The sequence below is a fragment of the Podarcis pityusensis genome, assembly GCF_964106645.2.
Source record: "Podarcis pityusensis genome assembly, chromosome: 14".
Taxonomy (NCBI): Eukaryota; Metazoa; Chordata; class Lepidosauria; order Squamata; family Lacertidae; genus Podarcis; species Podarcis pityusensis.
This window is the reverse complement of record NC_138039.1, coordinates 37,482,201-37,507,028: the sequence shown is the minus strand read 5'-3', so window position 1 is coordinate 37,507,028 and position 24,828 is coordinate 37,482,201. Positions and strand designations below refer to the sequence as shown.

Below are 24,828 nucleotides of genomic sequence, written 5' to 3'. Positions count from 1 at the left end.
CAGGACATTCTGGGACAGCTTCTGTAAATCCGGGACTGTCCCTAGAAAATAGGGACACTGGGAGGGCCTGCGCCACTGGCCCATCATTTTAGGCCAGAATAGCCTATCAGCAGTAGGGAGAAAGCTAGAGATGGTTTTCAATATGAAAAGCATGCAGGCTACTGGTGACTAATGGGGAGTCAAGATTTGAATGCAGAACCCACTGGACTCAAGCCCAACATCACAGTCATTACACTACACTAACAGTCTCCGGTTTACACTGCAGCACAATACTGTCTGTACCTCTTCCTTTGATTGGTGTCAGTAATAAAACTTATATACGACCTTTGTGTGGCCTTTGGTGCAATTTGATCATGGGACAAAGTGAAGCAAAGTCCAGTATACTCTATTCCATGCATCCTTTATTCCGTTACAATCACTGTTGTTGCATTCTGGCAACAAGAACACAAACCATAATCCATCGCAATCCATTTTTACAACAATCAGAGGCTTACAGTACATTTAAGGCCGTACAATTTGGGAAAAACCTCAGGCCTCTTAGTGTAATGATTTAATTGTCTTGCATATTCTGTGCGATTCCAGTGTCAGAGAATGAAAAATTTCCCCTAAACAAAAAGGATCAGTTTCAATGAAAGTTTCTTACATAAATTTGTCAAAAACAAATGTGTAAATATTTTTAGTTGTCCTGGAAATCTTATAAAACTTTTAATAGCAAAATAATGCAGGGATAAAAACTTTAACAAAATGTATTCATATACAAACCAGAATTTGTTAACTAGACTTAAATTTTAAACTACCAATCAGGAGTTATGCATAAATGTAAATACACTTATGTACAATACTTTTAAAAACCTCTATAAGGAATGCTTTACACAAGGAAATGCCAAAGTTGGCTTCTATTCAGAGTGTAAACATCATCTGAATAACTGGGTTTAGTAAATTTACACATTTTTTAAAAAGTAAAAAGAATTAAAGGGTTTAGCCGTTCAGTCATTATTCCTTTAGGAATATTTTGTAAATATGCAGAAAACTGGTGAAAGGTCATTTCAGAATTAGCCCCATTTAGAAATCCGTGACCCCGGGAAATTTTCATTAATTAATTTACTTAGGAAGGGAAGGTTGGCAAAAAACAAACAAAAAAAACACAATGAGAAATCACCACAAAAAAACCTTTCCAGTTACAATAGCACAGCTAGAAATTTTACATGGAGAATGCTCTTAGACTGGTTCCATAAATCAGTAGGAAGCTATCATCCAGGTTTCTTGCATTCCAGATTGTGGGAAGATTTTTTCTCAAAGAGAAAGAAAACATTATAAGACAGCAACTTGAAGGGTTGGGTAGGGAAAAAGTTGGAAGTATTATAACTGCTAGATTAAGTAGTATCCCTCAAGTTTAGCTAGCACCCCTTCTAAAACTCCCAGCTTTTCTAGCGTGTTGAAGGTAAAAAAACAATTGGGATTACAGTAGTGACTGTTAGAACAGTTTCCTGATATAAAAAGACAGTCAAGAGCTGATTGGATAAACCCTAATGAGAGGGCATTTATTCATAGTATAAAGCTATTACAGCTAAGCCAGTTAATGCATGTGCAAAAACAGGTAAATTCTTCCATTCACAGTTAACTGAGGTAAAAAAAAAGAAGAAGAAGAAAAGGAAAACAGATCAAGTAGGTTTCTTCAGGAATTGGGGAGTTCGTGAGATATGAACTGTTTTAGTCGTTCTAGGTACTGTGCATAAAGCTCTATGTCGTTGTGGCCAGCCCCCTCCACCCACAGGGGCTCCACCGCCCGGGGACATCGCTCGTACATCGCCAAACCGTGCGAGAAATCTATTACTTCATCTTCGGTACCGTGAATCACCAGGACAGGAGAGGTTACTTTAGAGATCTTGTCAATGCTGAGGATGTAAAAGACAAAAACCAAGAGAGCATTACTGGTTAAGTTCAGTAACCAGAGAAAACCAAGTTTGTCACAGTTGTTTTGGAAAACTCTGGGAAAGATTAATAATAATAATAACAAGTAATTTAAACCCCGTCCATCTGACTGGGTTTCCCCAGCCACTCTGGGCAGCTCCCAACAGAATTAAAAGCACAATAAAATATCAGACATTAAAAACCTCCATAAACAGGGCTGCCTTCAGATGTCTTCTAAAAGTCAGATAGTTATCTATTTCCTTGACATCTGATGGGAAGGTGTTCCACAGGGCGGGCGCCACTACCGAAAAGGCCCTCTGCCTGGTTCCCTGCAACCTCACTTCTCACAGAGAGGGAACCGCTAGAAGGCCCTCGGCGCTGGACCTCAGTGTCCGGGCTGAACAATGGGGGTGGAGACGCTCTGTCAGGGATACTGGGCCAAGACCATTTAGGGCTTTAAAGGTCAACACAAACACTTTGAATTGTGCTCGGAAACGTACTGGGAGTCAATGTAGGTCTTTCAGGACTGGGGTTATATGGTCTCGGCGTCTACTCCCAGTCACCAGTCTATCTGCCACATTCTGGATTAGCTGCCGTTTCCGGGTCACCTTCAAAGGTAGCCCCACATAGAGTGCATTGCACTAGTCTAAGTGGGAGATAACTAGAGCATGCACCACTCTGGCAAGGCAGTCCATGGGCAGGTAGGGTCTCAACCTGCTTACCAGATGGAGCTGGTAGATAGCTGCCCTGGACACAGAATAGACCTGCACCTCCATTTTGGACCAGCTGTGAGTCGAAAATGACTCCCGGGATGTGCACCTGGTCCTCAGCAGCAGGACCTGAAAGATAACTCCATCTTCCACTGCAGATGCTCCTTCACAACAAACAGCTACAGGAGAGCACTGGGTATGTTCTATGGCCCTGCTCTGAGACAATATGGGGCAACAGGGCCCAGCTATATATAAACTCAATATTTCAGAGGTAGACAACCTCTAAAAAACAACTGGAGGGAGGAAGAGAGAGCAGGAGAGGGCAACTGTCTTCATTCCCTGCTTTCTGGAGACATCTTGTGGACCATTATGAGGAAGCAGGACGGTGGTCTAATTCAATGACTGGTCTTATCTACTATTCTTGTGAAAAGGGCTCCTGGCAGGTAACTGAAAAGCCAGAGGGATACACAAGTCACAATTGTTGTCATCTGTTTCCAGCATTCTAGAAAGCGAAATGGCTAATTCAGCCTGGCCACTTCTGAAGCTTCTAAAGCCCGGATGAGCATTCATGCGGCTGTTGTTAAATTAGACTACTCTCATGTTCAGAGCTTTACGCTCTGTGTCTTTCCATCAATATGTCCCGAAAAAGAAAGTGCCATTTGTTCATTCTTTTCTGCCAACACTGTCCAACTGTGCCTGGCAGGAAGGCTACAGCTGCTCTTTCTAAGAAGCCACTTGGAGATTCGCAGTGGATTTTGGAAATTCACAATGTAAATAAGTAAACAGAATTAATACAAGGAGGTCATCGGAGGCTCACAGTTCTCAGATTTTTAGGCAGGCCTCTCTGAGGCAACCATGGGCAGTTGTTGTGGGAGATGCAAGAACCTCTTGTGAATCTTTAAAGAGGAAGAAAGCAAAATATTATGTTCAGCCCTCTCTGTGAGTACAGCATGGAGGGCTGGATGTCAGCTTACGGCTATTGCTTTTATTAAGGAGAGGCCATATTCTGAACTGAGCAAAGGGTGATGGCAGAAATGGCTGTCCCTCCTGACTCCCACAGGAAATGGGGAACAGGGAAGGGGCCATTTAACCCTCTCCGTCCCAGTGTGCACAACATCAAAGTCTCTGTCTGAAGTCTCTCTTTGTGCAACTCAGCAGCTGATGTCCATGCAAGAAGCAAATGGGAAGAACAGAAGAAACGAGACAAGCATTCTGCCAAAACTTTAGATGTTGTTCCCACCAGGGAGGAGGGGGTTAGCAGGATATTTGCCTGTATGCTGGAGCGAACAGTTGAGACACACTGGAATTCGATCGGAGCTGTGCTGGGGAGAGTGCGCACAGAAAACTGCCTTATACCATGCTGGACCAGTGCCCATTTTGCTTTGTACTGTCGACACTGACTGGCACTGACTCCATGGTTTCAGGCAGGGGACTTTATCTGCCTTCCTTGGATATACCAGGGATTAAACCTGGGACCCTCTGCATGCAAAGCACACACTTTGCTTTCAGGTTTCCCATAGGGCACTGGACCAGATTGGCCATTGGCCTGACCCAGCAGCCAGGTTCTTCTGATGTTCTCTACCACCAAGCCATGACCCGGGATGCCAGCTGGCTACCCCTGCTGTACCACAGCATGCAGCTCCTTTTCGTATTTTCTGCCAGTCGGTTTCACTATGCATCATTCTGTTGGAGGCACCAGTGGCATGGAAGCAGTTGGGTGAAGCCAAAGGGAATGAAGAATGGGGGTTGCACTCATCTTGGAAGGATAGTCACTCTGCAAGCAGGGCAAACCCTGGGCAAGGGAGGGAGATCAAGGAGCCTCCAATGGACGGCAGCACTGGACACGCCCTGCACCAAAAAGCCTGCCACTCAAGTGCCTTACACACCTCAGATGAAGGGCAAAGTTAGCCGCCACCATCCCTCTGCCTTGCTGGCATCCCAGCCTTCAGGTCCTGCCCTCCTGTCCTGGCTCTAGCCTTCACCCTGCCACTCAAGGGACTCACTGTCCTGTGCCACTGCTACTGACCCTTTGGGATAACCCCACAGCCCTCTGGAGGTCTGCCAGCCACAGGTTGGGAACCACTGTTCTATGTCTTTTATTTCTAACAGGGGAGTGAACTGGTGTGAGGATTCAGTGAGAACTCAGAGGGATCCTTCCCCAAATATATATTTCTTTTAAAATGTATCTTACCCTTGCTAACTTATGTTTTGGAATCCTTGACACAGCCACAAGTGGGATTCTCCCATACATGTATTAATAACACTTAATGAAATTATGTATGCAAAGACTTAACAGCAAGATTGTCAGTCCTCACTTTTAGGAAACTTGAGGGGGGAAGTCTCTCCATTGTGGTGCTCACATAATTAGTGTCATTCATCCCTAATCAGGCATTTCAGCAAAACAATATTTACAGCTTGCAAAACCCCTGGAAGGCATCCCACTGCCAGCTCAGCTGCTTGGGAACGCAGCATTCAGAAAGCACATTAGCCTCACTTGGTATTCCTAACCACACCGTTCTGCAGCTAGAGAAATCTACAGAGACTATCGGACATCAGCAAACACAAAAGATTTCTGTGTAAACTGCAACGAACAATTTTCTCTCTCTTACAAGGGCGGGGGGGGGGGGCATTCGTTCAAGTACCAAAGCATTTAACAGATCAAGTGAATGCAGACCACTGGTAAGAAACAGCTCTCAAGAAAGCAAAAAGAGAAAGTGAATGATATAATACCTCCGCTGTCTCTGCCCTGATGTTTTTCACCTCCTATTTGACTTGGCCTATTTCATCCAAGCTCTGTTCCAAACCTTGTGAATACTTTTTTAAAGCCTGAATGTTCAGAGGAAGAATTTGTCATATAGTAAATATTTGTAACTGTTAGAAAGGCAGGAGGGCAGAGGAATTATACCAAGACACGATAGCAAAAGCACATAATTCCAGCGCAACCCACCAGAAACGTCCCTCCAAGAATGGATGAACTGCTCCAGTTCAGCTCCGGTTCTCAAAGCTTGGCCCATTCATTTCAGTGGATCTTGTACCACCGAAATGCTTGCGCTCTGGACCATTTCAAACTTGCTAACTGCAGAGTCTATTAAGTGCTATGCATTCCCTCAGAACAAGACACAGGAAACCAGTTCAGCTAAGTGACTTTTCATATTCTGGTGGGGGTGGAACTAGAACATCCATACTGAAGTGGGTGCCTACTATGGAGGTAGAAATGGTTTTTGTAACCAGTAATTGACTAATACTCAACCACCGCTACAAGTTGTATGCAATTACACCAACCATTCTCACCTTAAAGGTCAATACAAGTTGAACTACATATCTCCTTCACAATTCTCCAGTACAGTCCAGTCACCACTCCCTCCAATGTGGGACAAAGGCACACCCCACAATATTTTTAAAGAACACGCGAAAAGCATTTACAGGAGAAACACAGAATACCTTTGGTTTGCAAAGGTCAGCAGTGGATCCGCACTCAATACGCCAGTTCAAGTTAAGAAGTATATAGCAATATATGAACATTTGAAGATATTTCTGTTGACCCAGAATGCTGGCCCATCTTGCCAAGCATGATCAACTCTGGCTGCCAGCATCTTCCCACAGTCTCAGAGGTCACTTTCTGCTCTGCACCGCCTCTGGAACTCCTTTCCCAGGGAAAATCTGGCAGTCCCCTTCTCCCGACTACTTTCAGGTAGAATCTTAAGACACTTTTATTTCCCCAGGCCTTTTGAAGGGAATAGTTACACCTAGGCACTGTGATTTTTATAGATCATTTTCATTATTGTATGCTGGATATGGTTTCAGCAGATTTTATGCTACTTGCCACCCTGGGCACCCTTCAGGGAGGAAGGGTGGGATATAAATTTAATAAATAACGTGAAGGTGCCAAGCAGTGAACATGGAACCCTCCTGGCATGCTTTGCAGGTGCTGTCTCCCAATGAGGCCACCCTCATTAAATCATCACCAACATACTTCATGATAAACATTAAATGGAGGATATATCTAGAAGAAAAAACCCTCAACGCACCACCGAGCAGGGGGCTTTTTACCCTCTAATATGCTGATATTCCTGAGGCCACCACATCTACTCTTGGCTAAGTAATGTACCCATGGCCTTTGCTTAGTTGTTGTCATTTTGAAAGGTACATGTCCAATTTAAGTATTATAAATGAACAATGGTTTCCTGGGAACAAGTTCTGCACATACCTTGGGAAAGCATCAAAGCAGTATGTTTTCCTAGTGTCCGGGAAAGCTACCCGCAACCCAGACATCAAGGGTGAGTGAAGGATTACAGCGGCACACTCATACCGAGATGCCAGGTCCACAGTGGGAACGGTTCCAATACTCTGTCCGTACAGAATGATGTTCTCAGGACTGACCCCATACCTGTAAACACAGAAAAGAGGAAAAGAGAAGTGTATTTTGTCTTTGTTTTGCATTTATTTTAAAAGGTATTCCAGGAGAGGGGAACTGGCGTTTTTATTCTCTAGATGTAAAATTCAGATATTTTTTTTTCAAGCTGTCAATTCATGGGACTTTGAAGGTCCTTGCAGCCAACATGATGCCCTCTAGATGTTGCTGGCTGGGACTTATGGGAGTTGTAGTCCACAACACCTGGAGGATACCATGTTGGTTACTCCTGTCTTGTATGGAATATGGAATACTTGTCTGGATATATGATATTTTAAGTGTTCAATACTCTTATTACTGCTTTCAGTTCTGCGTGAGAGCTCATATGTAAAATACCCACTTGCCCACTTGGGATACAGAAACAGGAATGCAGATGGGGAAGCAAATACGGTGGGAGACTATCAAGCCTACCGTTGGACAAGACCTGCCATTTTGACTTGGACCATGAAAAGCAGCTGCTTTGCTCCATAAACAAATTTAATATATAGCCACATTACTAGAAATGCATTTGAGGTCAGGGACACCAACTGCACTGCTGCTGCTCAAAGATGTTTAGTTTCAGCCAAGTGCAAAAGATTTGCATGGTCAACCCCCACAGCTGTTGGAGTTTCCAAGCCCCACATGCGGGTGGAAAAACAAAGAGAGAGCTGAGCAAAGAAAGGAAAGCAAGAAAGCAAAGGAGATCTTGACAGCGAACTGCCTTAGTGCAACAATAAGAAAAAGTTCCGGGAATCAAGTGCATTAAAAAACATAGACTTCCATTCTCAATACTTATGATCAAGAAGCAATACTCAGAATTCTTAACTAATGCAGTGAGTGGCTTTGGACAAATAATTGTTCCTTGTTCAGTTTCCTGCTTGCAATATGGAAACCACTATTCATTTTATAAGGCTGTTGTGAAGATACATTGTGAAGAAAGAACTACATAAATTCTACATAAAGAGTAAATAGCCATAAGCAGGACAAAATTGTAGCAAATATATCTTATATAATCAATAATGCAGGATTTGGGGGGGGGTATACAAGACAGCTTCCCAGATACTACTGAATATTCAACAAGGAAGTTTTAGAGCACTGCTCCTGTACAAAAACATTTGACCCGCTGTATAGCTTGAAGCAGACTGTCCTAGTCAGCTCTTTGGTGGTCTATCTTAGAGAGAGTGCCCAGTGCATTTTCAAGGAGACTTACTGAGTAGCTACTAAAAATACCTTCCTTGAATCAACAGGGTTGTTGTCTCTGAGAAAAACAGAAAACCCAATGGAATGTCCAGGTTGAAATTTATGGGTATGCAACTGAGTTGCTCCTGTAAAGATCATCTCCTCAGAACAGTCCCAAAAACAACAGATGGAGAGCACATTAAAAAATATGGAAGGGGGGAGGAGCACAGTGGAAAGATACTACAGTTTACTCTTTAGCTTTGTATCCTAAACAGTGTGTTGAGAAAGGCTGGCTACAGTTACGAACAAGGTATTATTTATACATAGTTCAGCCAGAGAGTAGAAGGGGTGAAGGAAAAGGTCCAAAAGGTTCATTGCTCCAATGTACTTTATTGCTTCCTCTAATAATTCTTTTCAGCATTTGAACACATTTTTTATATTAGAAAAAACAAGGAACTGGTCAGCTGGCACAGTTCTGCAGAAGCATTGGTCTGGTGCACAAACTGAGTGTCTGCCATATCAAGCGATAAGTTGCATGTTTGAGGGAGCTGTCACATAGCTAACAACCCTCAGCAGAACTGGCACCTCTTCCCAAATGCAATGCTATTCAATGGAGTGACGGTTCACATATTCAGCTTCCTATGCAGAGAAATCAACAAGAGGTGTACAAGCATGTATAAACCACCCCACAAATCTACATATAACCATCACATAGCCTAACCCCAGGTGTAATTAAAACTCAGCAAGTTCAGTGGAATGCACTTGAAGAAAGAATGTTTACTCTTTCAGCCCTAAACAATAATGATCCACAAGTTATAGGTGTTGAGAACCGTAACTGCAGAAATATCAGAAGCACTCTTCAGTTTAGAGACTGCTGTGATTCTCTGGTGCACTTGGAATGGTTCAATGCAATTTAGCTCGAAGCCTCCAGCCATGTCCTAAAGCACGTTGCTCTGATGGAGATTAAGTTGCGAATCTGAATATTTGTTGCTAGCCGATATTGGTTAGATTCATGAATTATCAACAGCTTATTTCAGAGTAGCATATCCTTTATTCATATCCTCCTCTTGAAAAACAGTGTTTCTGCCCTATTTACTCCGAGTCAGAAACAAGTTTTACTGAAGTCACAGCAGGGGGAGAGCCATCTCTGCAAAAGAGACTGCTATAGTCTGTCTCATGGCCACAGAACCCATACAATGAGGCACAATGGGATTGATTATGGGTGAAGCCCCCCTATTAAGTCCATTCTGGCCATTCTTAAAGCCATTGTGTGACGGCACTAGACACCTTTCCATATTATGAATACCGTGTCTCCTTCTTGTTGGATGGGGTGTGGGGAAAGGGTTCATTCATTCATTTGTGGTGGGAATGTAAGTAGAGTCAATAATTCTGGACCTGGGTTTTCTCAATGACAGTGACTATTACTCAACAACATTTGCCTTCAGATCCCTTCTTTCTTTATCAAATTATGCTAATTCTCCCATAACTTATAAAAGTCTAGTACTTATGTTACTATCAGCAGCCAGATTGAAAACCATCTAAAGTTCCTATGCTGAAGCATGCTTTACTAATAGTCGTACTTTGGAAGTCGAACGGAATCTGTTCCGGAAGTCCGTTCAACTTCCAAAACAGTTCAGAAACCAAGACGCAGCTTCTGATTGGCTGCAGGGAGCTCCTGCAGCCAACTGGAACCCGCAGATGTCACAACGGACATTCAGGTTCTAAAGAACGTTCGCAAACCGGAACAATCACTTCCGGGTTTGTGGTGTTCAGGAGCCAAAATGTTCAATTCACAAGTCATTCAAGATCCAAAATACAACTGTATATGGAACATTGCTTTATCTGAACAGATGTTGATGCACAGTTTGCGGCAAAACTAAATCAGACAGTTTGACGTGGTCTGGTTTCTGGTTCTGAGTTATATAAGGGAGAATCACATTAATACTCCTCCCATGACTCACTCTTCATTGTGGGCTATATAGACTCATCTTAATTTAATACGAATTATGCTCTGTGTACAGTTATGTTATTTTTTGTACGGTTATGTGTTTGTACATATGCTTATGATAAATCAATTATATATATATATATATATATATATATATATATATATATATAAGACCCCTCCCCACCACACAAAAACACATGCTTCTGGATTGGCTAAGGCAAGTATGAGGAGCCCATGGCCCTCTAGGTTTTGTTGGATTAATCCAAAACATCTGGAGGGCCACAGGTTTCCCAGCCCTGGACTAAGGGAACTGGACAGCACTTCTTAGGTGGGTCAGATTTAGCCCTGGATCTACTGGTTGTTGGTGCCTACTGTATGTTTTAAAAGCATTTGTGACCCATGGGTTAATGGAAACAGCATTTAAACTTTAAAATTACTAGGTTGTCTTGCTGAACCATCCTCGTCCTTGAGAGAGCATAAACACAATGTCCACATTCAAATGTCTATGCCATCTCTGTTGCCACAACAACGTTTTCTTTGTATAAAAAAAGCCCAGCTGTTTTGACTTAGTTACTGATGACATAGAGAACTGGCCACAGGCAAGTGTCTTTTGCCCACACTCTCCACAGGTTTTTAAGGTACGATCACAATGTGAATCCTTGGACTGGGAATGAAAATGTATAATCAGGAAATAGCCAGTCAAATCTGTACACTAAGTTAAGCTCTTCATTGAAAAGTAAGCCAATCTTGAAAAAGTCTACAGCAATTTTCAACTGTATCTGTACAACAAAACTAACCTGTACTCCAAAGGTTTTAGAGAGCTAGGTTGAATGGATTCATTTAACTGGCAAACGGAAAAATGCAAACATTAACAATAATTATCTTAGGGGAGCCCACTTCAGCTGGCCCTACTCAAGCACAGGGGTCAGGACGTTTAAGCAGCTTAAGCTCTGCTAATATTGAAAGCTGCAGCCCAGAACCTGTTTTGGTCCATAGTGCAGAGGGAGGAAAAGAGACGATACACAGTTCCCACTTAGGCCTGAAAATCCTTCTTTTTACCATGATGTCCAAACCACCACCGCCACCACTAAGAGAGAGTCCAGTGGCAGTGCAAGCACCACAAGCACCATGCATAGCACTTATCACACCTACCAATGCAAGAGTAGGGGGGATGCACAATGACACCATGGTAGAAACCTGTATGTCAGCAAGCAGAAGTCTGGAACTGGCTGGAAACAGAAGGAAACCACAAACTGACTTGGAACAAAAACATGGAATGCCTCCTGCTATAAATAACCAGGGGGAAGTGAATTCCCTCCCCACCCCCAAAAACCTATGACCGTGCAAGCAGCTTCTCTTGTGTTGAATGCACAGCACAGATCTACAGAGTTCACATGGCAAGATCAGGGGAGAACCAGAAAGTATGGAAAACAGCTGTTCTTTCTGCATTGGTATATTAAAACGGAACTTGGCGTACTGCGCTCAATTCCTGTGTATTTGCTCTATGGCAGTTAGCATAACACACACATTTACACTAGCTGCTTATTTAGGAAGTAAATGCAGAGCTTAATGGCTTTACGACTATGACTGCAGTGCTTGGGTGTTTTTTCCTTAATGATACGAATGAATGGAAGAGTTAGTTTGGTTTGCTACAAAATATACTTGTGTGCTTCAAAGAAAAATATCCTTGCTGGTGCTACCAGGTAACCCTGCTGTGATGAGGCTACAGAGACACCAGAAGACTGTCTATTCTGCTATGAAGGAGACTCCGGTGGAAAGACCATCAAAGCATTTTCTTCCTTAAAGTTGCAAGTCAGACAAATAAGGATGCAATGGTTGAGTCCCTCATTTTACTTTCTTTTCATTTGACTCCTGTCTTATGTGTGAAATGTACACCTGGAGATTTAACCCTTTAAGTCTAGACAAGTAGCTAGCTGAGATGTTGTACAGTAAAGCAGAGAGGAAACAGTGGTATAAGCAAGACAGAAGGGAACTGCCATGCCTTCCACAGGTACTGCTTTCCCCTCTCCATTAATGTTTTTGCCTGACTGTAAATGCATTCTTGAACTCTGAACATGCCTCTTGCTTGTCTGGATGGAGGGCAGACAGAGGTATGGGAACGTGTGCAGAAATTAACCTACTGTACAAAGATAACATTCACATTTGTTGTTCTGCCTCTGGCCCTCCTCACCACAGGTATGTGGCCCCTGGAAGGCTGCCCAAAAGGAAATGCAGCCCTGGGGGTGAAAATGGCTTCCCACTCCTGCCCTAAAGTCTAACAAATTTAGTGTGGCGTAAACTTGCAAGGACCACAGTCCAATTCAGATAAATGAAGTGTATTCCAAAATTAGCAGGCATTTATGCAGATGGTGGGAAGGTCAGAAGGAAATTAAATGCAAAGAGAAGAGAGATTGTGCATGTCTTGTGAATTAACTTTTACTACACGACTTCCCTAACGTTATGGCTTCATTTTCCAAGGAACGGCGAGAAGATAAACATCGTCTAATATCATATCAATGTACGCAGCTTCATTTAGAAAACCACACACGGAGCACTAAATTCACTTTAACTGAGTTAGTTGCATTTAATTAAACATGCCCTGTAGCAAAGGAATGTTAGAAACAGAAAAGCTTACTTACCACAGGCAGCAAGGATTTGCTGGTCACTAAGGAATCCCTTCACTGACCGAAGTATCAATAATTCAGAAGAGCTGAGCTACATTCCATTATATACTTTTAACTGGATTGGTGTATGAGTTCTATACAAAGCTACTCTCTGGGGAATTTTTCTGCAACAGATACCCCCGGACAAAGTTATCTTCCCTGATCTTTAGGAAAGTACAGAATTCACAATGTTTTCTGAAATAGGAAACATGTGTCTCTAAATAGTCTTGCTATTTGGATTCCTTATAAAAATACACTTTCTCTGGCTTTTAAGTAGCCACTCACCTATGGTAAATAGTGCTCTGAGAATATATTTCTCCCTTGATTTAGAAGTATAAAAAGCGTTGTAGAAGTAAATCAAGGGTCTCCAGGAAACCAGAATGGGTTTTTTGAGCACATGTATATGCAATATCTTTAGTAACCTGCCTATGCATAGCAGTCTTAGTCTCTGTAACCAGATCATTTGCCTAAAACAAAAAATGTATCAACGTTTCAGTTTTTCCAACTGAAAAGTTGCTGCCTTTTCTCCTTTCAGATAGATGGTATTGTGACAGCAATTTAAGACTGTATAAGTGGGCAGATTATTATTTTTTAAAAGTGAACTAGCAACTTTTGTAGATTTTTTATTCTTAGAACACAACCACCACTAAATGTGGTGCTTAACAGACTAAAACCAGGAAGAGATAGTCTTTCTTCTGTCCTGAAGTGCCCAATCCCAGTTAATTAAAATTTCCACTTCTATCCCTAGGACATTTAAAAATAACTTCTCTAAGTGTGAACCAGGAAATTATATATCCAGACAATGATGGATTTCCTTCCCATTCAGTTTTTATCCATACAACAGTCAGCCAACCTGTTCAGTTCTGACTAAGCAGGGTTCGCCCCCCTACCCAGAAGTTTTTTTTAATACTATTGCAAACTGATTAAGTTTACTTATATGCTGCTTTTCAACAATGAGCTGTGCCCAAAGCGGCTTACAGCAAACATTCATAACATCAAAATACGGTGGTACCTTGGTTTAAGAACTGCCCTGTTTACAAACTATTCGGTTTAAGAACTCCACAAAACCGGAAGTAGTGTTCTGGTTTGCGAACTTTACCTTGGTCTAAGAACAGAAGCCGAATGGTCGAAGGGCACCGGCGGTGGGAGGCGTCATTAGGGAAAGCGCGCCTCGGTTTAAGAACTCTTTTGGTTTAATAACGGACTTCCGGAATGGATTAAGTTCGTAAACCTAGGTACCACTGTACTTTCAAAAATGAAAAAACGAAAACACAACTATTCAACAAACACAGAATAAATTCAATACTACCAGAAGAAAAATCCACAATCTAGGTTTAGGTATATAAATACAACACAAAATAAGAGTTAACTGACAATAACGATACTGATATCTCCTCATATGGGGCTCTTGCTGTTTTAGCTACTAAAGCAATGACACTTAAAGAACTGATTTGGAATTATAACATTCAATATACTTGCCTGAATCATTTTGCTTCACTGGTCGTGCAGTATACTTTCAGGAATTTTTACGTTAGCTGACCAACACAAGCATTGTAGAACAATTATGGTTAATCTATCACTGCTGATAATCATATGCAAGAAGCTTGGGACAAATCTCCTTTAGTACTGCTAGTAGTATTTCACCCTCACTATAGTAGATTTTGACCAGTGTGCTAGTCCCCTTCTCTCTGGCAACATGCAAGGCTTTCCCCACCCCACCCCCATCCATAACAATAGTTACCAACCCTTGCCATGCTTGTTGGTCATATTAACATTTCTGACATCAGTTATCACCAATATGTGATTCACTTTACTGTAAATCTTGATTACTTGTACAGTGGTACCTTGGTTCTCGAACTTAATCCATTCTAGGAGTCTGTTCGACTCTTGAAACAGTCTGAAAACCAGGCTTCTGACTGGCTGCAGGAATTTCCTGCAATCAAGCATAAGCCATGTCAGACGTTTGGCTTCTGAAAAACATTCACAAACCAGAACACCTACTTCCAGGTTTGTGGAGTTCAGAAGCAGATTTGTTTGGGAGCCAAGCCGTTCGAGAACCAAGGTACCACTGTATAATATATGTCTAGTTAATCCTACCAGTTAATCAGAAAGTGCTAATCCATCCCACTTTGCTATTCAAAATTGGAGCCCATGTCTTCCTATGGGGACTGAAGGAATAACTACTACATCCTGAAAAGAAAATACCCCCATATTTTCAGAACATTCCATACAAGTACTAGGAAATCCTAAGTAAGCTGCAGAAGGTCTGCCCAACCTGTAGCCCACAAGCCAAATGTAGCCTACCAGCTAAAGGCAGTTCCTACTTTCCTCTGCCACCTGCAAAGCAGTGTTGTTTTCTGCAGTCATAAACTGCACTCACATAGCAATCTCTGAAGCTCCCCTACCTTCCTTAAGTGGCTCACAGCAGCCAGCAAGGGTATTTACAGGTAGGAAGTGTATTCAGTTACACAAAGTTCCCGTCAAGCTGCCCTAAATCAAAACCACGCTGGTGCTATCAAGCCAGCCTGGCTGCAATCTGAAGTTACGGTCCTAGAGTATTTAGGCATTTGAAACCGGATGCAGACCTCGCCAAGATATCCAATCCAGCAATTTTCAGAAGCTTGTATCTAGGCAACTTGAATGCTTGAGGAATCAAGCTGGTCAAAAGCACGTGGCTCTCCTACAGTTTGCAGGCTGTTGTACTACAGCTGCAGATTTCTACTGAGTTACTGTATGCAAGGTGCAGTTGAGAGATTTTAGACAATGCCCAGTCTGCAGAGCAGAAACAAGATGAGCCCCAATCCAGGACTCTAGACAAAAAACAGAAACAAAATTCAGCTATAAACAATTACAACTCAGCTGATGAGATCTACTACCAGCTGGAAGGGCAAAAGTTCACTCTATAGGACCCATCTCTCTGAGGCCTAAAACCAGCCATCTCAGCTATTTCCTGATGTACATTTAATGGTCAGCTACTGTGTATACGACACAATCAATTTATTCCATGATGAATAAAAAGGCTACAAGACTAGTCTGGAAGAAAATAAGTACTTAATTCCTAGAAGTGAACAAACAGCACCTTTTTTTAAAGCCGTCTATAAAACAGATGCATGAGATCATTAAGTTCCCTTCAGTAAGGCACCCACAAGAGAGGAGCTACACTAGCGGCCAAAATTGTGGAAACCTTTTGAAAAAAATGTATTTCCAAGGTTTGATGGCTCATACACCACTTTCTTTTGGAGTAAAACCATAAAATTATATATCAATGGAAAGATAATTTAATGAAGAATGTAATGCAACAAAGTTTGTTCAATTATCTGTATTCTTTCAAAAGATATTGCCAAATAACCAGAAACAGGAGTGTTTAGAGAGCCAATCAGGTGTCATCTGGCTTTGATAGAATACAGGTAATTGAACAAACTTTGTTGCATTACATTCTTCATTAAACTATCTTTCCATTGATATATAATTTTATGGTATGACTCCAAAAGAAAATGGTGTTATGAGCCATCAAACTTTGGAAATACACTTTCTCCAAAACGTTTCCACAATTGTGGCCACTAGTGTAGCTTTAGGCAGGATGGCATGGTGCCAACATGGTCATATTCCTGTCTGTACTGCGCTTCAGGGGTACAGGGGCACATGAAACACTTATTATTAAAATGAACATGGCTATGCCAACATGCACAGCCTACCCTACTTGGCAATGTCTAATTTAGCTTGCAACACTTGGACACACGGTAGTATGGATGGGACCATGGCAAAAGAGCTTCGGCAGCTACATGGTGTTTCTTCTTCCCCACTACAGTATTGTATTTTGACAGCCATACTGCGCTTGTGGAAGGACACTCGGCTGAGTTGCCTTTGTGGTAGCATCTGAACCCAAATCCTTAGATCTGAAACACACTACAACACTCAAATATTGCAAGCTGTATTTGTTTCTATGTTGGTTTCTAACAACCTCTTGGTACTTCGAAAGTAAGACCAGCAGAAATGACTAAAGCCTAGTTTTTGTTTCCACACACTTAAGGGCCGTAACCTCCTTCAGTATCATTTGGAAGGGATATTACGAAGCTGTTTTTCCCCATGCCACAACCTCAAGTGCTTCTGAAAACTGTTTTGTGCCCTCTTGGCATGTGGCAGGTTAACACGCTACGGCACAAACCTGTTATTAAAAAACCACAGGGACTAGCCTTTCTACTAATTTAGCACGCAAACAAGTTTTTGCTGCAACAGGACTTAAGAGCTTGCCTGTCGTGTTTCTTTTTAGGTCTGGTGTGTGGATGTGAGAATAGGCTATGGGGCAGCAATAAAACTGCTAGCACATTTGGAAAGCTATGCAGAGTCTGGTATGGTTTCGAATTGAATAGGGAACCGCATGTTAAGATCCCTGCATTGCAGAGGATTGGACTAGATGACCCTCAGGGTCCCTTCCAACAATTCTATTACCATTTAACCATGGTTAGGAAATGGGAAACATGCTGCAGTCTCTTCCCTGCTTACAGTTAACCATGGTGCAGTGTTAGAGCTAGACTGACCCCAAACATATGTGTAACCACTAGTCAGGACTTGCAAAGAGTCCTGGTTCCATTTATTTTATACCTTGAACTACCTGAGCTCTATATTATACTCCATTTCATAGAAGCAGAATCATAAATATTCATCACCAGATAACATGGTGATCGTTTTCTTTCCATCTCATAGGAAAACACTGATCTGTCCATTAACCACCAGACTTTGCTACTGGAAAGTTCTGAATACCTACAATAGAATTCTATGAATGTTTACTTGGCAGCAATTCTGAAATGGGACATTTCCAAATAAATGAATTTAAAACTGTACTCCAAGCAAATCGTCTTCCTTAGTAGCCTTGCTATCTTTCCCCTTGCACTAAAGAATATTTTTAAGTTTTATGACCAAAGGACTTATTTATGGCCCTAAATAAATGCTCTATTTAGACATGGCTAATATGTTGTTTAAGCAATCAGTTGGTATCATGCTTAATTAGGAAATTTTGAGTTTGTTTTTAAAGTCCTTTCTCGGTTCATTAAAAAGAAGAGTTAAGGCTTTTCCTCCCTCTATTGCAGGAATTGGAAACCTGTGGCACTCCAGATGTTATTGGATTCCAGCGTTCATCAACCCTAGGAAGCCTCGCCAATGATCTGGGATGAACAATCACCTTGAAGACTACAAGGGTCCCCCACACCTGTTTTAATGCCTTGACAATGTGAATGGCTGGTGGTTTACTTTTAACTTTATAATAAGTTTTGTTAGCACTTATATCAAGCAGCCTTGAAAGATTCCACAAAGGTTTACTAGCCCACCTGCACTTATATTAGTGATTTATGACAGACTGATGCCACAAAGGGGGGAAAGAACCAGTTCTCTGATTTGCAAAAGTTTCCCTGTTTGGTTGCTTGCAAGAGATTGTTACTAGTCATAGGGAACTAGGTACAGCTCCAAGTAACTACGTGCATTTAATTTCTTAAAACCCACATATTCAGTGTAATCTTATAGATATATTCACAGAAGAAGCTAAGTGCCGCTGAATTCAATGGGACTTACTGCCAGGTAAGTGTATACAGGACTGCAGCTTTAACTGTAACAAAAATATAGGCCAGCTGTCTTAAGGGGTTATCACTCTTCTATTTATTACTATTCAACTTGGGAGATCTCAATGGAATGATTACACGCATAATGAATTTCTGGAAATTTAGTTGAGCAATTAAATGCATAATCTGTGTTATATATAAATGCTAAGTATGGAAGAAAATTAAGTGCAAGCTGTTGTTCTATTACGAGGGGTGAGAGGAGACAAAGAATAGGCGATAGGCACCTATTTAGCCATCATTTATGCACAATAACACACAGCTAGCCTAAGGTACTTTTATATTTCTACCAAAATTATTTTCCACTCACTGAAAACCAGATGCAGAGTTTAGTCAAGACGTTAAAGATCACAATCTCAAATAATGAATACGATGCCATTTTATATTGTCTGCAGTAGAAAGAAAGAGGCAATTGTTAAAGTCCCAAAGAATTCAAATGCATTCAAGAATGCAATGTAAAAAATCCTAAGTAGATTGTAGTTAACTGTACACCTTGGCCAAAAGCCGGATTTAATTTTCTCCAAGTCAGGCTGAAATGCTCTTCCCTTGTTCACATAATGTCGTTAAGAGGTATTATTGAAACACACCATAAGCCTACAAACAAAAATCTATTACAGCAGGCAATTTTGTTATGAGATTACTTTTCATATCAAGAATTTCCTCACACAATCAAAACATGCTATTTAAACTCATATACCCAAGTATTCCATTCTTCGAAACAAATCGAGGCAGCATGACCTAAATTAAATTAAGCCTTTAATGCCGCACAAGTGAAGGTTGCTAGACAAGGAACTTTCAGTGGGAAAGCATTTACATTCTATTTATGCACTTACAACATTTATAATCTGCTTTTTAGAATAAATGTCCTCAGAAATTGGCTTCTACAAGACTAAATACAATTACAAATCCCAAAATTTACAACGTGAAAAAAACACAACCCAGCTAAGTCATAAAACCAGTCACACACCATTGCTTTTAAAGCCCATTTAAACATCACTAAAAATCAATAGGATCACAGCACTTATTTAGAAAATGCAACCTGAAATAACTTAGTGCCTGCCTGAAGGCTTGCATACAAGGTGTCTTATATACACCACCTGGGAGATAATTCCGTAACTGTGGGGCTACTGCTGATAATACCATCTCTCTCATGTCCATCTACCCCAATGAGAACTCACCGGCTGGCAGACCAGTAGAGCCCCCAAGGCCCATCTCAAAGCACAGGCAGGCTAGTATCAAGGGTGGCCCTTTAAACAGCTTAAGCCAGAAAGGTGTGTGGCCACTTTAAATCACCAGATCAAGATTTGATGCCAATGAACAGTACATGGGTCCATCAAAACCATTCAGGAATCTTAAAATAAAGTACCAAGAATGACTAGAGGAAATTAGGCATAGAACTTTACAAAAAACAAATTTAGAAATTTCAGAAACCAGCTTCTAACAGTACATTCATCAGATGCCAAAGAATCATATAAAAACAAAAAGGCCATATTAGCAAGATAGCTTCCTTTAAAAATGTGAATGCAGCCTCTGTCATTAGCTAGTAGTCAGCTTGCATGCCATTCATAGGAAAAATGTGACACACAATTGTTTTAATACACCCCACCGCCAAATACTCAAGACAAGACTGCACAGATTTGAGATGTTTCAGTGGCCAAATGTCCTTCCTTGTGAATCCAGTCCCAAATCCCCTATGGGCTCCTTTCTGCCCTCTAATATTGTTCAAATTCCATCCCTCCCTGACTACTCCCTGAACATTCATTTTCAATTAGGACACAGAGCCTCCCTAGCTCAGTTAGCCTCTTCTCAAACTGAATGGATTATCAGTGTTTCTTATTACATCAAACACATGCATAACCTGTGTTAATTACATAACTGATTATTATGTTCATGGGGAACATGCTTCCTGGGTTAGATAAGTTTGTTGTCAATCCTAAAGCAAGCTAAAGACGAAATGACATGTATTTGAAGACAACCTTTCCCACTAGTCAAATCTCAAGCCCATAAAGGTGAAAACAAATCTTTCTGAGCTGAAAGGTCACAGTTGTCTCATCAGGATAAGTATGCTTGTTTGGAGGGAGGAATGGGGAAGAAGAACACTTTCAGTCATTTATACAACCTGGGTTTCCACATGCAATGATGGGTTCAAGAGCCTCCCAGTTTAACTGAGTTTAAATCAGAGATGGGGAACTTTTGGCTTTTCAGGTGTTTTGGGCTTACAGCTCCCATCATCACTGACCATTGGCCATGCTGGCTGAGGATGGAGCAAGCTGGAGACCAACATCTGGAGTGCAACAGGTTTCCCCTACCTGATTTAAATGTTTGGGACAGTAAACAAAGCAAAATCAAGAACTTTTTCATTTTTTTCACGGAGAACAAAATTACAAGACATTAAACTGGATTCCATTTGCAAGTGAAAAGTCTGTATACAGTATTGAGAAACTGCAAGGAAACACGTAAGACACATAAGAATATAAGAAAAGGCTGTTTGATCAGGCCAGCGGCCCTTCTTTTCCAGCATCATATTCTCACAGTGGTCAACCAGATGCCTATGGAAAGTCCACAAGTAGGACCTGAGCACAACAGCACTTGCCACTCCTGAACTTTCCAGGAAGTGGTAATCCGAAGCATACTGCCCCTGACTCCTACCTCGAAGTAACTGGTCTTCTCAGCCAGCAGCCAATCTAGCACAGCCGCTCAACATTTATGCTCAAAGCTATACAGTATCTACTCAGCATTAGCCCCAAATCAAACAATTTGCATTGAGGGCAAGATCCATCTTGGCTTCGTTGGAGCAAATACTCAAAACGAAACCATCAACTACCTGCCAAGAACTAAATCTAAAGTAAAGACAAAGCCCTAGAAACAAACACTGATAGAAACTTCCTTGTTATAGGTAGTTATCAAATGTACCTGAACTTTGGATCTTTTAAAAATAGACTGTGTGGGTGAAAGGTCTCTGCATAAGTTCATCACGTACTAACTAGATTAAGAACTCTGAAGAGTGCAGCACACCAGCTCTGGTACTCCCATACTCACCTCAGTGCTGAAGCTTCATCATAGTATGCAATGATGCAACTGGTACATTTAATCCTTGGTAATGCTACTAGCATTCTAAAATGTCATATTTTACCCTGTTGCACTGTCCAAGAATACAAAGAAACCATGATGTATAATAATTAGCCATTACTGTTCTCTTGTACCATTTAGCTGTCATGAGTACATACAACAAGCTATGTTCTATCTCCGCTGTTGGAAGCAGTATGCATTTGAATAGCAGTTGCCAGAAATCACAAGTGGCTATCACACTTAAGGCCTGCCTGTGGGATTTCCATGCATATCTGGGTGGTCCCTATGAGGACAAGGTGCTGGACTAGATGGGCCTAAATCCAGCAGGGCTTTCCTTATGTTTCTTAACGCCATGTTTTTACAATGAGCATTTCTTGCTCCATGATCAGAGCAGCAAGTCAAGAATACCACCACCTTCCAAAATCTAGGATCTAAAGATAGTTTAGGTTCAATTAAGACCCCAAGCATTCCCCACCACTCCAACTGTAGCTCGCAATGCTATGCTACAAGTTACTTTTGAACACCCTCTCAGTTTCAGGAGAGATTCACTAAAAAGCATGGGGGGCTGCCGTTCAAGGAACATAAACTCCCTTGAATGTCAGGAGCTTGTATGATTCTGAGGTCATGTAACTCATCATCAGAAAAAAGGGGTGGAGTGGTCAACTTTATTGCATCAAAGGAGGCCAGTTTACAGTGATTCCACAAGGGAAAAGTATAGGGTCAAACAAGCAGCCCCAAAGAAATTAGAAATACCCTCCACCATTTTCATGGGCATGTTTACCCAACAGCCATTTACCTTGTTCTGAGGGCCTGCCAAGCTGCATCGATGTCTGCATAAAGGTTTTTTTCAGATGGTTTACCAGTGCTCACTCCATAACCAGAGTAATCATACGAGAAAACATTGCAGTTGATGCGGGAGCCTAGACCAATATAGAAGCTGCACATCTGGCCCAGGTCAACAGCATTGCCATGGGAGAACAGCAGTGTATACCGGCTAGAAGGAGCACAGCGTACAAACATGCATCCCAGCCGGTTATCTCGGGCTGTGCGTGAAAAGAAGACTTCCACGGCATCCAGCTCTCTCTGGGAATACTGCCAGTCCGCCCGCTCAGTCAAGTGCAGGCTGCAGCTACCTGTCGGCGTCCCCACTGAAGCAGCCCCACCTTCCTGCTGTTCTGGTTGCATCACAGTGTACGTGGGCTCTGGGGGCAGAAAAGCCAGCTTGGCAGCTATGCGGCTGGGGCAAGGTGGGCAGCAGAAGAGCCAACATAGCTCGCCCAGAGAGAAACCGTTCATTCTGGGGCCTTGTTCTGGCATCAGAGGCGCTTGATGGAGAACTGCACCAAGGAGAGATGGAGGGAAATTCACAGCGGATATGGGATGAACTGTCTCACCCCAAGCTACACAGGTTAATTGCAACCCGTTTCATTAACTACCAGTCTAATTACTAGACTACTACTAGTCTTCCACACCCAACAAGCCAACTACCTGCAGGGAAACCCAATATGACACCCAAAATTCAACACCATTCTCTATAGCTCCTTGAAAACTGCCTCCCATTCAAGCCCTCACAAAGTGCTTCTTTCTTCCAGCAACGTGAAGCCGCTTAAGTTCAATCTTTACACCCTGTAAGACCCTCCACCTCATGCGCTACCAGGCCCTCCTCGCCTCCCAGCATTAAAAGTGTCACCTAACCCAGATTTGGAAACCCTGCATGATCCCAATACAATCCTGTCACCAAAGGAGCCCGAAACGCACCACAAGGATTTGCTCTCCCGACCTGTGCTATACAGATCTATCTGAACTGAATGGGTAGAAGAAGCCCCTCCCAGAGCTCAGCCAAAATACGCGGTCCTCCCCCACTTTTAAAAAAACACAATTCCCCTTCAAACAGAAGACCATGAACCCTCCAAATAAAAAAGACCTTTCCAGTTCTTCCCAGTATCTACCTAGCCCTACTCTGAAAACCTTCCCTTCTATAGAGTCCCATGGGGTCTCTAAGGAGCCTCGCCCCTTAATCGGCTGAAGCCCACTTGGCCCAACCTCAAAAAGGGAAAACCTTCCCCCCCCTTCCTGCAGACCCCTCAGCCTCTCCCTCCTCAAAGGAGAGCCTCACCAAACACCTGAGCTCACTAGGACGCCCCCCTTCCACCTCCCTCCCCACACTGAAGACCTAACCAGGCCACAAACAACACGCTCGCGACCTCCAAACTGCTCCCCCTACACTGACGGAGGCCTCGAGGGGACGCCTAGCAGAGCAGGGCAGCAGGAGGAGAAGGCCGAAGCCCGCAGGGGAACAGCTGGAAGTCTGAGTGTCTGCCTGTCAGTCAGGGGATGGAGAGTCGCCCCGCTCCCGCTCGGCCGCGGCTGCTTCCCTGAGGCGGGCAGGTCCACTTCGGGCAGAAAGAGAGGCCGGGGGTCGAATGAGGGCTCTCACACAGAGCTGCCGGCGGCGGCCATCACGTCTCGGGTCCCTCCTCGTCCTCTTCTTTTTCCCTCACCACCTCCCCCCTCCCCCCTGCGACACCACTTCCGGGTTAAGGCCCGCCCCCCCTCTCTTGACCCTCACTCCGCTGTATCTCTAATAAGTGGACCCTGCGGCTGCCGGCGGCGGAGGAGAGGAAGAGCGAGATAGCGCGAGGGAGCGAGGAGCCGGGCGGACCAATCAGGAGCGTGGGCCGACGGCGGCGTGCGCATGCGCTCCCCGCGCCCCTTACCTTCTCCACACACACCCCGTTCCTCTCAACCATAGAGTTCTAAGCGCCATCAACTCTCTTCTGCCCCCTGGATTGGCGCAGGTGTAATAAGGCGTGACTGCGGCTGCTGCCGCGCCGGGACGCGGCGCTGGATTGGGCGAGGGAGGTGCCGGCCTCTTTAAAGGGAGCGGGCCAATCACTGCTCTCTTCTCTCTCCCTGACGTAACCCCCATAGGAGAGAGCTCGCGGAGTGTTTCATTTTCTGTCCCTCGCCCGCCGCAGCAGAGTGCACTGCGCACGCGCAGCTGGCCTTAGCCTTTTGCGCTGGCGCTGTTGCAGGAGGGGGTTGCTGAGCTGCTTTCGCTCACTCGTGGGGCTGTCAGTCATAGAATTGTAGGGTTGGGACGGGACACAGAGGGTCATCTAGCCCAACCCCCCTGCAAGAATCTCGAAACGTGGTCTCCCATCCAATTTGAAACCATACCACACCCTGCTTAGCTGTGCAAATGTGCCAATGAGCGAGCGGCTTTATTGCTTTCGCTTTCCAGTAACTTACGTGTCCTTAAAGGCTCCTTGCCCCGAAGATTTAAAGTTAGTGGAGGTTTCTGTCTTCCGTTCCCAGCTGACTCCTAGAGCAGAAAATGTGAAACAAG

The 24,828-nt window shown here is 43.0% G+C and overlaps 1 protein-coding gene across 1 annotated transcript; it reads right to left on the bottom strand.

The window, feature by feature from the left end:
- Positions 1-383: 383 nt before the first annotated feature.
- Positions 384-24,016, bottom strand: ABHD17C (abhydrolase domain containing 17C, depalmitoylase). The gene is made up of 3 exons (XM_080980528.1): positions 22,276-24,016; positions 6,829-7,008; positions 384-1,895 (listed from the first exon to the last, which is right to left on the bottom strand). Exons 1-3 carry the CDS (start codon positions 22,794-22,796, stop codon positions 1,676-1,678), a joined length of 921 nt encoding a protein of 306 aa, XP_080836654.1. The 5' UTR covers positions 22,797-24,016; the 3' UTR covers positions 384-1,675.
- Between the last annotated feature and the right edge of the window lie 812 nt (positions 24,017-24,828).

Bases quoted from the DNA above. Each gene is read 5' to 3' on its own strand.
- ABHD17C (XM_080980528.1), bottom strand. From the start codon at position 22,796: ATGCCAGAACAAGGCCCCAGAATGAACGGTTTCTCTCTGGGCGAGCTA. The intron at 7,009-22,275 runs GTAAATGGCTGT...CTGTGTTTACAG, and splicing joins TGGCAGGCCCTCAGAACAAG to GTATGGGGTCAGTCCTGAGA. The intron at 1,896-6,828 runs GTATGTGCAGAA...TTACATCCTCAG, and splicing joins TGCTTTGATGCTTTCCCAAG to CATTGACAAGATCTCTAAAG.